This window comes from Squalius cephalus (assembly GCF_949319135.1).
Source record: "Squalius cephalus genome assembly, chromosome: 12".
Classification (NCBI taxonomy): domain Eukaryota; kingdom Metazoa; phylum Chordata; class Actinopteri; order Cypriniformes; family Leuciscidae; genus Squalius; species Squalius cephalus.
In genome coordinates this window covers 26,474,002-26,491,903 of record NC_137133.1, presented here as the reverse complement: position 1 = coordinate 26,491,903, position 17,902 = coordinate 26,474,002, and the positions used below count along the sequence as shown (strand labels likewise).

General features: G+C 36.3%; 1 protein-coding gene across 3 annotated transcripts; it reads left to right on the top strand.

The window, feature by feature from the left end:
• The first annotated feature begins 12 nt into the window (after positions 1-12).
• On the top strand, positions 13-16,755 carry pdcb (phosducin b). Of its 3 annotated transcripts, none has more exons than XM_079888792.1 (5): positions 13-89; positions 11,989-12,071; positions 13,795-13,860; positions 14,673-14,821; positions 15,068-16,755. In XM_079888792.1, exons 3-5 carry the CDS (start codon positions 13,812-13,814, stop codon positions 15,581-15,583), a joined length of 714 nt encoding a protein of 237 aa, XP_079744918.1. In that variant the 5' UTR covers positions 13-89; positions 11,989-12,071; positions 13,795-13,811; the 3' UTR covers positions 15,584-16,755. The 3 variants fall into 3 exon arrangements, with proteins under 3 accessions (XP_079744918.1, XP_079744919.1, XP_079744917.1); XM_079888793.1 differs by having other exon boundaries at positions 14,673-14,800; positions 15,068-16,512; XM_079888791.1 differs by lacking the exon at positions 13-89 and having other exon boundaries at positions 11,851-12,071; positions 15,068-16,518.
• Positions 16,756-17,902: the final 1,147 nt, after the last annotated feature.

Below are 17,902 nucleotides of genomic sequence, written 5' to 3'. Positions count from 1 at the left end.
TTCCGGCCCAACACTTCGAGCGATCCGCCATTATTATTTCTCGCTGCAATTTTGTAGTCCAAGCTAAAGGATGCAGAAGTTACGAGAGGGTAAGTTAAAATGATCGGTTGTTGGATGTAGTAACCCACACGCTTCATTACACCGTCTAATGTAGATGAACTGCCGCGCTTGTGGCGCATGTTTAACTGAAAGAACGAGCAGAGAGAGAGAGACCCGGTCTCGCGCGCGCTCGCACTCTCTCTCGGAGCCCGGCGAAAGTGTAAACAAGACATCACCGTCTCCAAACTAGACGCTGTCTTGCTCTCTCTCCCTCGCACATATTAATCAAAATAAATCGACACGGTGGTAAAAGGTCGGAAGACCAAAGTTTCATGTGTAAATACAGTAACACACACCATTGCGATACATCCATATGAAGACGTTGTTCTGCAGGTTCGTCGTCTTCATTTTCATCTCGCTCCGGCTCCAACTCTGGCTCGAACATCTAAGGCTGGCTGGACAAGTCTTCCGTTGTTGACATTTTGTTAATAACGTGTGAATAAAAAGTTTCTGTGCCGCTAGATAATCCTATCTCTGCTATCAGACTACAAAAATGGCCGAACGGGGTGGAGTTGAACCTCTGCAACCTGGAGAGGGGGCGGGGTATGAAGTGTCTCAATTGTATTTAAAGCTATGATTTAAAGAGACCGCACCAAAGAGTTGATCTCAGAAGCACCTCAGAAAAGGGGTAAAAAAGGGGCCCGTGGAGCTATAATAATGAGGAATTCAGACCCAAGCATTGCAGTTCCGCTTTATATAGACCACAAATGTATGATTTATATGTAAAAAGGAACAATTTAAAAGCATGATATGTCTCCTTTAAAGGGGACATATCATGCTAAATCAGCTTTTTTAGCCCTTAAATGCATTTTGTTGTATATTTGGAGTGTTTAGAAGTACAGAAAAGTTGAAATTATTCTCTTCAGGTGCTTCGTTGATATCTTTATATTTCTGTTTTGGCCTTATTTTTCAACCTGTTCAGATTTTTCTGTTATCTATGACGTTTTGTGAACTATTACGTCACAGTATTTGCAGCGGAACTGCCAAATAAGGACATTGACTTCCGGCCCAACACTTCGACCAATCCGCCATTTTTATTTCTCGCTGCAATTTTGTAGTCCAAGCTAAAAGATGCAGTAGTTACGAGAGGGTAAGTTAAAATGTTCGGTTGTTGGATGTAGTAACCCACACGCTTCATTACACCGTCTAATGTAGATGAACTGCCGCGCTTGTGACAGGCATGTTTAACTGAAAGAACGAGCGGAGAGAGAGACCCGGTCGCGCGCACGCACTCTCTCTCTCTTCGGAGCCAGGCGAAAGTGTAAACAAGACTTCACCGTCTCCAAACTAGACGCTGTCTTGCTCTCTCTCCCTCGCACATATTAATCAAAATAAATCGACACGGCGGTAAAAGGTCGGAAGACCAAAGTTTCATGTGTAAGTACAGTAACACACCATTGCGATACATCCATATGAAGACGTTGTTCTGCAGGTTCGTCGTCTTCATTTTCATCTCGCTCCGGCCCCGACTCTGGCTCGAACATGTAAGGCTGGCTGGACAAGTCTTCCGTTGTTGACATTTTGTTAATAACGTGTGAATAAAAAGTTTCTGTGCCGCTACATAATCGTATCTCTGCTATCAAACTACAAAAATGGCCGAACGGGGTGGAGTTGAACCGAGTGTCACCTGGAGAGGGGGCGGGGTATGAAGTGTCTCAATTGTATTTAAAGAGACCGCACCAAAACGAGTTGCTCTCAGACGCACATCAGAAAAGGGGTAGAAAAGGGGCCTGTGGAGCTATAATAATGAGGAATTCAGACCCAAGCATTGCAGTTCCGCTTTATATAGACTACAAATGTATGATTTATATGTAAAAAGGAACGATTTAAAAGCATGATATGTCTCCTTTAAGAGACTTCTCGAGCTGTCTTAAATAACTGGGAAAGTAAGAGTGATTCTTAGCTTTGAGAAATTTGATAAATTGCTTTTATTCTTAAGTTTGAAAGTAGGAGTACATTTCAGCATTTAAGACTTGGCACTTTGAGAAACTTGATAAATACGGGCCCAGATCAGACTTCTCTCACAAACTCGCCATGGAGAGCTAACATTACAGCTGATGTCAAGTTTTACGATGAATAACGACTTAAATTTAGTTTTCCTCACAAAAGTAGCCTTGGAAATTCTATAAAAATTATTTTAAATACAATTTTGTGTGTTTGCGAACAGTTTGAAAAGCACGAGGGTGAGTAAATAATGACTAGCCTATTTTTCTTTTTGAGAGAAAAATCTCTTTAACCCCAACAGCCCTAATAAGTGCACTTTTCGTTACTCTGGGTACAAACATCTGATAAATGACAACTTACAGTGTGTTCTTCAGTTTAAGATCAAACAGGAAGTGGTTGCTGTGCGTGTACTGTCACCTGGTGGCGGTAAAGAGACCCTACATGAGTCATTTTTTCTTTTTCTCGCAGTGGGAGAGAATAACAAAAAGCCTATGAACGAGCATGAGTAAGTTTAGAAAGTAAATGACTAAGATCGGTGTGTAAGAACAGGGAAGTGAACCATCGCGTTTCCCTTGCGTAAGCAGTGGGAAAGTGAGCAGAGCCACTGGATTTCACAATGAATAGGCAAGTTTTGATGTGACAGATGAAAGATGTCATTGTCATGACGCTGTTTTGAGTGTGTATGTGAATACCATAAGGTATTCAGCAAAGCCTAATGATGTGGTCCATTCTCTCCAATTGGAGCATCATTGCCTTTCAGACCATGACATCAAAAGTTGAGAGGTGTTCTGCTACTTTGCCCCTTGTTGTAACCAAAGTAATGCAGGAATGCCTGATTTAGTCCTACCCTATCCAGCATACAACACAACAAAGTCCTCTAAGTAATAGTTCTAAATCTCAATAAGCACTTTGTGCACCCCATACTGTACTCTACAAAGTCCCATTTACACTTTTGACCCTGTCTGGGTTGTCTTGTTTTATCTGCTTACCATGAGCATTGGAAAGCTATAGAGACAGTGAGTAAGTACTCATAATTTCCAGGTAAAGATTTCAGCCAGCATGGGTCTCCTATAGACACATATTGTCCGACGCATAGCGTGCATAAATGAGTGTTTTCTCAAATGAGGAGCCCTTGAGGAATGCTGACCACTTACTCAAGGAATGATCTGAAAACCAGAGATTGCTTTATTCACTGTAAATGGAAACGTGGGCGTATGATAGGATGAGAGGTGTAACCAATTCCTTTGTGGGTCATTGTGATGCATACTCATTCATTTGAAAAGGTAGATAATAGAAACTCCACTGTAGTCTGAGTCAGTGGTTTTCATAAAGTTGATCAGACAGGTTGGGAAACACTAAGACTATGTTTTGAAGTGCATACTGGCTTTTGTTTGCATGTAGATGCTTGTAAAAAGGAAATGGGAGTGTTTCCTGTATTGTTTCAAAAGAGGGCACACCAATTTTAAAGGGATAGTTGAAAAAGTTAACAAGAGAGGAGTCTATATATATATATATATATATATATATATATATACAGTGGTGGTCAAAATTGATGGCACCCCTGATAAATATGATAAAAAATGGCTGTAAAAAATAAATCTCCATTGTTTATCCTTTTGATCTTTCCTTCAAAAAATTCGCAAAAATCTAACCTTTCATTGAAGTAAAAGAATTGAAATTGGGGGGTAAATCACATTATGAAATAAATGTTTTTCTCCAAAACACGCTGGCCATAATTGTTGGCACCCCTAAAAAATGTTATGAGAAAAATATCTATTATATCTATATCTATTTATATATTAATATTTACCTTTTTTAGCACACCAGGGTGACTAGGAACATGAAATTGTCCAGCTATGACTTCTTGTTTCACAGGAGTTTAAATATGAGGAAACACAAAGGCCAAATTCCCTTGCTCATCCATCACAATGAGTAAAACCAAAGAATATAGTTCTGATGTGCAGCAAAAGATTGTTGAGCATCACAAAATAGAAAGTGGCTGTAAGAAAATATCGGTAACACTTTAGAATACTGTATCTTACTTACTGCATAACTTATAAGGAATTATTGAAGAACTAATAGGTAATTCTTCATTAACTAGTTATTCACTACTGTTAACTACTAAGGAAGATGTGTTAACTAATCAGTATGTAAAATAATTTTATGATTGTGTTAAGTAACAGTTAGTTAATCAATAACTAATTAACTCTGTCATACCGCCTGAAGAACTACTATTAATTATCTACTAATTAAGGTTCAAGAAGAATAATTAAGAATGAACAGTCATACAAACTACATTGAGTTGTGACCTTCCTTATTTACTAATGTTATTAATATAAGTAGTATTATGAAAATAAAATTTTAACAAATGCATACAATGTTAAAGAGGTTTTTACCTGTGTGGTTTTTTGAGTGTGTTCTGTAAGAAATCAATTTCAGAAAGGAACCCCACTCAACTTATCTCAGTTTAGTTTTTTTATATTTTATATACCTGTAAAGTACTGTGTGTGTCTGTTTTCCTCAGCATATGCCATTGAGTAAATTCATGTATTTGAGGCAACGACTGAGGGAAACTGAAAGGGAGCTTATTAGTAATTCATAAATAATTGTCAAATAATTCTGCAGGAATTACTTATAACCTGATTAGTAATTAATAAAGAACTATCAAATAATTATCCAGGAATTAGGCTACTTTTAACCTGAAACAGTATTCTAAAGTGAAAATATAGGGAACTTATTAGTAATTAATAAAGAATTATTAGATAATTCTTCAGGAATTACTTAGAACCTGATACAGTATTCTAAAGTGAAAATATAGGGAACCCATTAGTAATTAATAAAGAACTATCAAATAATTATCCAGGAATTAGGCTACTTTTACCCTGAAGCCGTATTCTAAAGTGAAAATATAGGGAACTCATTAGTAATTAATAAAGAATTATTAGATCATTCTTCAGGAATTACTTAGAACCTGATACAGTATTCTAAAGTGAAAATATAGGGAACTCATTAGTAATTAATAAAGAATTACCAGACCGCCGCCCTGCGTTTCACTCATAGCCAAAATATGCTGTTACTGACTCCATAACCTGCCCATAAACAAACAGTGCACAGCTCTAAGAACATATTTTAACATCTGATGTTTTAGGATCTTTAGAAATAAAAACATTTGTTTTATGCAAGGAATCAGGTGTTTCCATCACGCAAAAAAGACAGACTCGTAAGCTAGCTAACTGACATTGTGTCCTTGTATGTTGCCTTGCATAAAATAACATGATTTACAGCACAGTAATGATTTTATAGATTCAATAAAACGTACACAAACCTGTATTTCGCTGAAGAAATGCACCATATCGGCATTGTATGTTAGTTACTTCTTAGTTATTTTTCTTGAACCTTAATTAGTGGATAATTAATAATAGCTCATAGGGAGGTATGACAGAATTCATTAGTTATTGATTAACTAACTGTTACTTAACACAACAATAAAATTATATTACATACTGATTAGTTAACACAACTTCCTTAGTAGTTAACAATAGTGAAGAAGTAGTTAATGAAGAATTACCTATTAGTACTTCAATAATTCCTTATAAGTTATGCAGTAAGTAAGATACAGTATTCTAAAGTGTTACCAAAATATCTAAAGAATTGAAAATCCCCATTTTGACCATCAGGGCAATAATTAAGAAGTTATAATCAACTAAAGATGTTACGAATCTGCCAGGATAAGGACGTGTGTCTATATTGTCTTAATGGACGGTGAGGAGGAAAGTTTGAGTGGCCAAAGACTCTTCAAGGATCACAGATGGAGAATTGCAGAGATTAGTTGAGTCTTGGGGGTCAGAAAGCCTTAAAAAAAAATATCAAACAACCCCTACATCCCCACATGTTGTTTGGGAGGGTTTCAAGAAAAATCCTCCTCGCTCCTCCAAAAATAAACTCCAGCATATTCAGTTAGACACGACTGGATCTTCAAAAGGGACCGGATTCTGTGGTCAGATAAAAAAAAAAAGGGGCTTTTTGGCAGCAAACCCAGCTGATGTGTTTGGTGCAAACAGGGATGAAGAGTACCCCATACGGTTAAATATACTGCTAGATCTTATATGTTGTGGGCCTATTTATTTGCTGGAGGTCCTGGACATCTTGTTCAGATACATGGTATTATGGATTCTAGCAAATACAAACAGATAAAAAATCAAAACCTGACGGCCTATGCTAGAAATCTTATAATGGGCCGTGGTTGGATCTTTCATCAGGACAACGATCCAAAACAAACATCAAAATCAACACAAAAATGGGTAACTGAGCACAAAATGAAGCTTCTGCCATGACCGTACCAGTTCCCTGACCTGATGAGTGGAGTGAACTGAAGAGAAGAAGCACCAACATGAACTTGTGAATCTGAAGGATCTGGAGAGATTCTGTATGGAGGAATGGTCTCTGATCTCTTGTCAGGTGTTCTCCAAACTCATCAGGCATTATAGAAGAAAACTCAGATCTGTTATCTTGGCAAAAGGAGGTTGCAGAAAGTATTTAATAACAGGGTGCCAACAATTATGGCCAGCGTGTTTTGGAGAAAAACATTTTATTTCATAATGTGATTTACCCCCCACTTTCAGTTCTTTTACTTCAATGAAAGGTTAGATTTTTGTGAATTTTTTTAATGAAAGATCAAAAGGATAAACAATGCAGATTTATTTTTTACAGCCATTTTTTATCATATTTATCAGGGGTGCCATCAATTTTGACCACCACTGTATATATAGTGGTCAACATGCTGTCGATTATGTGACCCTGGACTACAAAACCAGTCACATGGGTAAATTTCTTTAAATTGAGATGTATACATCATCTGAAAGCTGAATAAATAAGCTTTACATTTATCTATGGGTTTTTTATGTAATTTGTTAGGATAGGACAACATTTGGCCGAGATACAACTATTTGAAAATCTGGAATCTGAGGGTGCAAAAAAAAACCGAAACATTGAGAAAATTGCCTTTAAAGTTGTCCTTTTATGCTCACGCTTTTGCTGCATCCACTCAGAAAAAATAAATGTTTTATATAATTACGGTTGGAAATTTACAAAATATCTTCATGGAACATTACTTAACATTACTTAATATCCTAATGATTTTGGCATAAAAGAAATAACGATATTTTTGACCTATACAATGTATTGTTGGCTATTGCCACAAATATACCCGTCCAACTTGTGACTGGTTTTGTGATCCAGGGTCACATATATTCCTTAACCTGGAATATTCCTTTAATCTGTTAAACCAATAAATGGCCAGAAATAGCGACAACTATAACTATGAAAGTGACTGAAAATGGGAATGTTACCTAGTCCACAAACACACATGCAATGTCTAGTAAGCTGTGTAGAAAAGACTGTACAAAACTAAAAGCAATTTAAAAACAGAAGTCTAGAATAGCTTTGCAAAAAAAATTGCAGGTATTAGAGTATGACGATATTTATCCACGGTATATATTGTTTGAGATAAATATATACCACTATTGACACTTCAGAGTGGTGAAATGCATGGATGAGAATTTAAAGGGATACTCCACTTTAAAATGAAAATTCTGTCATCATATACTCACCCTCATGTTGTTTCAAACCTGTATGAATTTCTTTCTTCTGCTGAACAGAAAGGAAGATATTTCGAAGAATGTCAGTAACCAGACAGTTTCTGGTCTCATTGACTTCCATAGTAGGAAAAATATATACTATGGGAGTCAATGAGACCAGAAACTGTCTGGTTACTGACATTCTTCGAAATATCTTCCTTTCTGTTCAGCAGAAGAAAGAAATTCATACAGGTTTGAAACAACATGAGGGTGAGTATATGATGACAGAATTTTCATTTTAAAGTGGAGTATCCCTTTAAAGAGTGATGCTTGAAGTTAAAAAGAGTGGTGCTTGAAGTTAAAAAGAGTTATAAGCACAATTTATCCTGAAACGGAACTCGGTACGGTGCTCGTGCTGACTGGCTCACTGCTAAAATGCTCTGACAGAAACCTGCCTCTCTCAGAAGCGATCGCGAATTTGAGACGCGCTCGATGTTAAAAAGCACAATAAGCAATATGCACAATAAGCAGTGGAAAAGAAGTCAATGTGGTGCACACACTAACTGACACACTGCGTACTCGCGTGCACAGAAAGCCTCACCTCTCAGCATGCGATCGCAAATTCAGTTCTCTTTCATGTCTTATTGCGCTTGAATGGTCGAATACTCATACAATTAAGTCAAAATGCCCATCGTGTGGAGTATTCATGTAAACACAACCAGTTATTTCTCAAGGGAAAGTAAACAGTTGGGTGTAAACCAGATGTGTATCAGTATAATGGATCTGTGGTTTTGGTCTTAATTAAAGTGACAGCAGCTTAATATACCTACCTGCTGCTCTGTGTCATTAATGTGAATCAAACAAAAGAGAAAATAACTCACTGCTCTTGGTCCGTGTACCTTCTGGTCATTTGAATTTCTACTTAAAGAGAAATGAGAAACGGTTTGATTTTTTTTTTTTTTTAAGGAACGGAAGTTAAGTAGCCTATGGGTTTTGTCGAGCCATTAGTCTGGTTGTTTAAAGAGAAAAATATGAAATATAGTAGTTGCAATAAACGCATTAAGAATCCGTACAACTGCAGCAGCGGAAGACTTTTATTCTGCTGTGCGGAACTGAGGAAGAACTGATAAAGGAATAGTTTGATCTTCGGCTGACAAATCAGAGGAAAGGGGCGTTTCATTCCCGCCCACCTGTAGAAATCGAATATTCAAGCTGTTTATAAATGTAATTTTTTAAAAAATTTTAATTAAAATTTTAATTAAAAAACAAAAAGGGAACTGTTTTCTCGTTTTTCTACTTTCAATATTAAAGGTCCCGTTCTTCGTGATCCCATGTTTCAAACTTTAGTTAGTGTGTAATGTTGCTGTTAGAGCATAAATAATATCTGTAAAATTATAAAGCTCAAAGTTCAATGCCAAGCGAGATATTTTATTTAACAGAAGTCGCCTACAGTGAACGTCTCGTTTGGACTACATCCCTCTACTTCCTTCTTTAATGACGTCACTAGAACCGTTTTTTGACTCACCTCCGCCCACAGGAATGCTCCCTCAACTCTACCGAAATTCGTTTATGTACTTGCGCACTTCTTATAACTTACTGTGTTTACTCAGCTCTTAGGTGATTTTCTGAAGTAAAACTGACGCTTCATCTTTTGTGTGATGTAGCCTACAATAAACTTTATTAAACTCATCAGTATATGTTTGATCATCATTCAGACAGCAGACTTGTAGGCTATTAATAAATAATGGATACATACAAGCAGATGACAAATACGTTATAATAACCGTAATTAAACTACTAAACTATACCTGTTCCATCTCTATACAGCACTCTAACTCTGTAGGCATTATTGTCCGACTCGAAATGAACACCGTTACTGAGAGTTTCTGATATTATCATCCTTCCGTGAGATGAAATTGTCCTGACAGACTGAGCGTGAGCTCATGAAGCTCCGCCCCCTGGGTCGTCCAGCAGCAGCTTATTTGCATTTAAAGGGCACACACTAAAACAGCGCGTTTTTCTGTGACCCAAAAAATGACAATTTAAACATGCTGTAAAAAATGATCTGTTGGGTATTTTGAGCTGAAACTTCACATACACACTCTGGAGACATCAGAGACTTATTTTACATCTTGTGAAAAGGGGCATAATACGGGACCTTTAAATAAATAAAAAAACGAATGAACACGGACCTGAAGACTATGCAATATTTAATTTTTTACATTTGGTTATTAAATTTCTGCACTAATTCTAACTGCATGTTAAATTATCCTATTGTACCTGAAATTAATATTTTTGTTATATTGTATTTGTCCTGTTGTTTGTAATTTGCTTCTTTTTTCTTATTTTTATTAAGAGAAATGAGATAAAAACAACACAAAATAACTTTATCATGATATATATTGTTGTTGTGAAATAAAAGTTTTCATATCGTGAAAGAAGAATTTTGGGTCATATTGCCCATTCCTAGCAGGTAAGCAGACCCTGCAGGGCCAATGCGGGACAAATGCTAGGAAAGAAGCAGCCCACCCATAACAGGTATCACCTAAACCGTGCGATCACAACTCCCTGTTGTTATGATGGTGCCATGGCAAGCCCTGATAGGTATCCTAATGGGGTTTACCTACATTTACACCACACCCAGTTACAATGACAAACCATTTGAACTACTGAAGGGGGTGGCGGTGTGCATTCTCACCTGCTGGTGATCCCGATATGGGTGTGTCTCTTCATGAACAGAAAACGGAGCCACTTTTACCTCAAATGAATAATAACTTACAGTTCACCTCCCACACTTCAGGTTTGTCTAACCACTCTTTGATCAGCAGAAAACATGGAGAAATTCCCTGAGACATTGACAGGAGACAAATACAGAAAGTGTGATTAAAACAGAATCATTGCTCTGTTGACTGTTGTCGTATACCTCCATGGAACATATTACATTCTCAATTACATTAATAAGAAAAGGAAAGGAAAATAAAAGAAATAATGGTACATGTCTTCATAAACCATATGGTTTAAATGAAAAAAGACCCCAATTAGGTCATGTCAATGTATCCTTTTCTTTTAATTCAGTCGAAATTGTGTATTTTGTTACTTTGTTCATTGTGTCATCATTCAATGAGCACAACATGCTTTTCTACATTTTACTTGAAATTCCTGAAAAAAGAACCAAATTTAAATAATAATACATAATTTAGTTAATAGTCAAAATCTGTATTTATGATAAAAGAATGGCTTTTTGTGTTCAAGTAATAAAATTAATTCTCAGATGAGTTAATTTAAATCATTTTTGCTAGTGTTTGTGATGTCAGTAGGAAGGCCTTTATACAGCTAATAGTTAGGCTGAAAAAAAAGGTTTTTTTTTTTTTTTTTTTTTTTTTTGCACTAATGAGGCCAATCCTATTTATGTACCATCTGTGCATTTACATTCAGTGAGCCAGAACGGTCAGTGCTGCTTTATCTCATCTCCATATTCCTCTCTCTCTCTGTCTCTCTTTCATTTACCCAGATTCTCTTCATTTATCTATCCATAGTAATATTTAGTAACTACAATGCATATTTAATGCATATTGCATGTGTCACATGATCCTTCAGAAAGAATTCTAATATGCTGCTTTAGTGCTTAAGAAACATTTCTTATTAAAACATTGTGGAAACCATTTTTTTTATTATTAATAGAATGTTAAAAAAACAGCATTTATTTGAAATAGAAATCTTTTGTAACAAGGTAAAAGTCTTTACTGTCACTTTAGATCAATTTAATGTGTCCTTTCTGAATGAAAGCATCAATTTCTTTTTTTTAAAATCGTACTGACCCTAAACTTTTGAACGGTAGTGTGCATTTTTTTTATTATAGGAGAGAGAGAGATAGAAAGAGAGAGAGAGTGGGCTAAATTAACCCTTTCAATCACTACATCAGATGCCAGTGTTATCTTTTTTACCAACTTTAAGTTACATTCTGGCTCACGGTCTTCAGCATTAGAACTATTAAAATATTACAGTGTCCAAAACACTTAATATATATGCTATCCCTCTATATAAGTTAAGATTAGTTTTAAGATTAGATGCAAGCAGATCTGATGTAGTGTCAGAAACCAAAACCTTTTTCTTACATTTCAGCATCATTTTTTCACATTTTCCCTCATTCTTCCCCACATTATTCTCAATATCGTCCTTATCCTCTTGTCCTCTTACCTCTCTCCTCTCTCAGATGGTACCTTTATCATTGGTTGTGTTCTAAACAGTGTCTAATTACTGCACTTAAATCCTCTTAAGTTCCCTGTGCTATTTCTGCAGCACAGAGTTGTCCAAAGTATCTTGACTTAAGAAAGCTTCTTTGTGCCCTCCCCATGCATATTAAAAAAAGCATGAAGGACAAGCCAACGGTGATAGTGACCACATAACAGCTCACGGCTCACTGAAGGGACGTACTCGGACGGTACAAAAAAGGTGAGCAGGCAAACTTTTTGATTTTGCAGGTTATAACTGAAGACTATTCAGTTTCATGCTTATGTGCATCTTCTTAATTTCCTGTTTGTTTTCTTTTACAGTTTTTAGTCAGTCACAGTGTTATTTAACAAAAATCGATGTAATCATAGGCCTGAACATATTTTTGATGAGCTATAAGTTAACATCTATATATAGATTGCATGAAACTTAAAAAAAAAACACTTATTCATTTAATTTACACATTAAAAGGTACAGCAGAATTCCTGTTTTTGAATCTAAAGCAAGCCTTGGAGCAGGCTTTTTAAGCGGTTGGCTCAGATGCTTTGATGTACTGTAGATAGCAGTAGTGTTGTCTACGGTGTATTTATCTTAGAAAAGTATGCAAACTGTCATGCCATGTATTATTCTGCATGATTCAACAAGACTTAAAGATTCAGATCAGTCTGAAAGAAAAACATTCAGAAAGACTTTGATAAAGTAATAAAGAATCAATGTGGCCTTATTTCCATCATCAAATTTGAACAGTTTTTGAGAAACACAAATTTAATGTTCGATAATCATAAATGTTTAAACATGAAAATATGGATTATTGGGACACTTTTTGCAATTGAGATGACAGGGCAAAAGTGTCCTATCCTGAAACCCCTATATATATATATATATATATATTTAGTTCTTTTTTTTTAGAAAAGATAAGAATCTTAAGACACCATTTTCCAAGACACAAACTGAAATGGAAGACTGTGATAATATCATGCTTTTTAACGTTTCATGAGTATTTTAACCCATAAAGAGTAATCTGTGTGCTCAAAACAACTGTCAAAGTTTTAAAAAGATAACAAAGAAAACTGAAGCAACCTCCAAAGCAACTTGACAGGATTCTAACTGTTGCCACCTGAGCCAAGGAATTGCATCATAGCTGTAATCTCAATTAGCGATTGTGATTTACTGAGAGTAGTGAAAGGTACTGGTGCTGCGGGGGCATGAGGTCAGAGGCTAGCGGGGCAAAATGAAGACTCTAAGCTCTATATTAAGCTGCTAATCTGCTGCGGTGACATCCATGCATTTTAAGTTGGGGAAAAAAATCCCTTTTTATATGTCTGATCTGAACACAAACAATTTTCTACATTGGTAATTTTAATATTGGCATTAAGGTGGTATGTAAGAGTTTTATGTAATGAAATTATTGGTATTGCTTGTAGAATCAAATAGTAAGGTGCATTAAAAAGACTAAAAAGTAACTGACTAAGTCCAATTTAAAGTGTCAGGGTTGAAATGGGAGTTGATGCATGTCCTGAATTAATCAAGGACAGTTAATTTGTCATTCCATGACATCATATCGCCGACGTCCGCTCGTGCAAACAAATTGGATCATGGGATAATCTAATCTTCTTACTCCTGATAAACCTATTTCTTCTAAGAAAGAGTGATCAGGTTCGGCGACACAGAGACACTGTCCACATGCCAACTTAAGGAGATTTGATGCTATAGTTTTGATGCTATACTTTGTTCGAATTTAAAACATTTATTAAAAGTATCTGGAGTGCCTTAAAAGCCTGAAAATTACTGTTAATATGTCTGTTGTTTTGTTTGTTAGGAACTAGATAGTAGTTCAGAGACATATAACTTTTGTTACTATTGTTGAAAAAATTCTGAGAATTTGATTTATTTTGTATAGATGTGATAAATATAGATGTGATAAAGATTTGATCTTTTCCCACAGATAATCAACAGATAAAAATGTCTGACAGAATGGTGGACGAGGAACCAGTGATGGTAACTCACACAGGTCAGTATGGCTCTTATTGTTTGTGAGACTGTGAAGTTAACGAATCATAGGGTAAGGGAACTGATCTAATGAATCAAAAGCATGCAGAATGGGAACAGAAAAAAAGACATATATATATATATATATATATATATATATATATATATATATATATTTTGCACCAGGGTTTCCCAAAGTCAAGTTTGTGAGAGAACTGCAGGGAGTTTGTGAGTTGATGAAAAGCTAATAATTAATTAAATCATAAAAATATCAAATAAAATAAATCATTTAAAAATAGACCCAATCAAAATAAAACGCTTACATTTTAAAAAAAAAAGATTTGTTTACCTGCTCTTCATGTGACCATTTACCGACATCAGAGAGCCATGTACATGAACATACAAATGTGATGTTAAATAATTTTAAATGTTAACTTAAAATATCAGAAAATATTTAAGATTAAAGAGGTTTACCTGACAAAAAAGTTTGGGAATCCCTGCATCGGTTGCCAGCTTCCTGAACAGCATGGTATTCTTGTGTATAAATCAAAAATTAGTACACACATGATAACCCTGTGTTAGGAGCAGGAAACTATTATTGAAATTATTGAATTATTGAAATTACATCAGTGTGTGGACATTTACTCATTCCCCCACCCCCCATCTTAACCATAGAGACTAAATTTATTTCTATAAAATACTGTATGTCTGACCTGACCTGAACTGATATCATCCACCATTGAAACTGAACTGACAATATAGGCTATATAGCTTGTCTTTATGGTTGGCTGTCTACGTATTGATGTAATCATTTTCTTCTCCAACCATCTCTAGGCCCAAAGGGTGTCATCAATGACTGGCGTAAATTTAAATTGGAGAGCATGGACCAGGAGGTTCTGCCTCCCAGCAAGAGAGAGCTGCTAAGACAGATGTCGTCCCCTCAGAAACCCAAAGACGCTTGTGTGGGTGGATTCAATCGCAAGGTTTCCCCTTTTGACTATGATTTCAAAATAAGAAATTAGCACTTTGGAGAAAAACTATGCATTTATGAATGAGGTTGTAAAAAGTGAGGTCAAAGTTTCTTTACATGAAAACAATAATTCCTCACAAGGTCTTTGGCATCAAAAACTGAAAACCCCTGATTTAATGGATTTGCTCCCAAATATAAATGCAGTTACTCCCAAAACTCTGCAAGCTTTGAATTTCCCTCCTTTTCTTTCCCTTCCCAGATGAGCGCACAGGAGTATGAGTTAATAAAGGAAGATGATGAAAAAAGCCTGCGTAAGTACCGCAAGCAATGCATGCAGGAGATGCACGAGCACCTGAGCTTCGGGCCCAAATTCGAGACTGTGTATGACCTTGACAGTGGCGAGGCCTTTCTAGAGGTCATTGAGAAGGAGCACCGGCTCACAGTGGTGGTGGTGCACATCTACAAAGATGGAGTGAAAGGGTGCGATGCGCTTAACAGCTGCATGGATTGCTTGGCCTCTGAATATACCACGGTTAAATTCTGCCGCATTCGAGCAGCCGCCACCGGAGCTGGCGAGCGTTTCTCAGATGACGTTCTGCCTACCTTGTTAGTGTACAAGGCTGGAGAGCTGTTGGGGAACTTCCTGGCTGTTACGCAGCATTTCAATGAGGAGTTCTTTGCTACTGATGTAGAGGCCTTCCTCAATGAATATGGACTGCTGCCAGTGAAGGAGTGTGGCGCTGGAGCTGAGGAGGAGGAAGCAGATGTGGAGTGATGAAAGACGGCAGAAAGTAAGAATGGATGAAAAGAATGGGAGGAATCTGACAAGAATAAGTTTCATTATTCTTCAGTTAACATGATGAGATGCATCCGTTTGCACACACAGCTCAACGTAAAGATCTCTTTGAGCACACGGTAGAGAAAACTATAAATGTTTTGTACAGTTTTAAAAGCAACATGAATGGAATTAAGTCAAGAAAGATAATGACATGTTTCCCCTTATAACTGCATGACTGAGAAATAGATAAGAATGAATTAGTGTCTACATATTGTACATGTGATTGCATGTAGCAAAAGATTATGCAAATAGAATAGCCCAGGATCGTTTTTAGAGCTCTTTCTTTATAGAAGCAGCAAAACATTATATTTTCAAATGGCTTCCAAACTGTGAATTGCTTCTTAAACTAATATGCTTGCCCATCTTTTTGGTTTTCTGTGTACAGAAATTTCATGAGGTTTATGCAGTATCCTGAGTAAAATGTGATTGTTTTACTTTTGGTTTGCATGCACAAGCTGTCTTCCTGTAAACTGGTTTGGCTGAAATTTTGCATAAACCAGGAGGTTTTGATGTAAATTGTATTTTTTTAGGCATACCTAAATAAATTCAAATGGAAACGTTCAGCATTCTATAGCCTATATTCTATAGCCTGTATTATAGATTTAGATGTAGACCTCAAATAGATTTGATTACCTAAACACATGCTCCACTTACAGACAAATTACATGTCACTCCAAAAAAAAATCAATCAATCAAGAAAGCAATAAAGCAAAATTCCAGAGAATTTGCACCTTCCTTTAATGTGGTTTGAGAAGCGAGACTGCACTTGCTGAAACACAATCACTGGAACTGACTTTACTCTGACCTGCAGATTCAAACGTTCCACTATATATTAAAATAATAAATCCATAATGCACATTTGCACATTTTCCAATAATTGTCTCATTATTTGACATGTTCTAATTATGTATTTATGGGAATCTTCCATTGAGTTGAGTTGCACTGTAATGGGAAATGATCAGGATTTAGTTGAACTCCAGATGAACCATGGGTTATGGAGAAGTGAGCCAGCAAAAGACATGTGTGCTACTGTTTTAAAAGTTTGTATACTAAAGAAGCCAGGGCTTTTCGGAGTGAATAAAATTAGGCCGTTGTGGGTCTGTAGAGTTAACAACAATCAATATATGACTACCATATTGTCAAGCTTTTATGACTGGTGTGTGCAGTTTAGGGGTTGCACTGACTAGTAGACTTTAATGCTCTGCCATGACGCTTTAAGCTTGACGTCGACTAATCGCTGGTCATGGCCTATAGAGGGCGCAACAGGATAAGAAATCTTGGAAGTCCACTTTAAAGCTCTGTGTCCAAACAATTAAAATGACAAATGAGAGTGCTCCATAAGATGTTTGATTATAGGCTTCTATCTATATGCTCAAAATTGATCGGGAGAATGCACGTTTTAAACAGCTTATTCTACACATAAATTAATTGTTGTTCAGTATTGTAATGCACACACATAAAGAAGCTCGTATCGCTCACAGATCGCGCGCACGGAGAATCATTCAGTAGTGCAGAAAAGTTGTCCACACTGATCTGTGATTTATCAATAAAATAGCTTAAAAACTGAAAAGTTCAAGCGTATATTTATTAGTAACTAAAACCCACAACTATTAGAGAGAGGCTGTCAGGTAGAATGAATTCACACGCAATACTAATGCATTCATATAAGAGCAATTCCGCGCAAAACTGTCACATCCATAACACCAACACAATGCAATGGTATTTAGTTGGCGTTATGGATGTGACATTTTTGCGTGGAATTGCCCATAAATGTTTACTGTGCTACTTTATTTGTAGCCTATCTGATTTAGAACGAGCAGAAATCTGTGAGAACTATAACGACCCAAAGACAAAATAACGGATAAAAGTAAGCAGTTATGTATATGTGTGTAGCGCTGTGTCAATATAGCTCTGCACATTTGAGTCTCGCTCGAGATTCAGGCTTATTTGTTCATTAATGACGTCATCAGCGACTAGTCGAATCGATTTTCATCCTATGCTTTTATCACACAAATGTCGACTTGAAAAAAACATCTCAAGTCGTTCAACCCCTAGTGTGCAGTAGTGATCTTTTTTGATAAGCTTAGTCAAGTAATCTTATTAGTGGATTTAAAGAACTAATTTTAATCAGTGTCAAAATACGGGCTGAGTTTTTAATTTCACCATAGTTCAGAACAAATTCAACAGCATTTGCAACAAAATTGCATCAGCTTGTGGGGTCGCTGAGCAATTTATTTTTCTGTCTGTTCCATATTT

What these genes read in the sequence shown, in the direction of transcription:
- pdcb (XM_079888792.1), top strand. Translation starts at nt 13,812, where the DNA reads ATGTCTGACAGAATGGTGGACGAGGAACCAGTGATGGTAACTCACACA. An exon ending in AGTGATGGTAACTCACACAG is followed by an intron (nt 13,861 to 14,672) that starts GTCAGTATGGCT and finishes AACCATCTCTAG; the next exon opens with GCCCAAAGGGTGTCATCAAT. An exon ending in TGGGTGGATTCAATCGCAAG is followed by an intron (nt 14,822 to 15,067) that starts GTTTCCCCTTTT and finishes TTCCCTTCCCAG; the next exon opens with ATGAGCGCACAGGAGTATGA.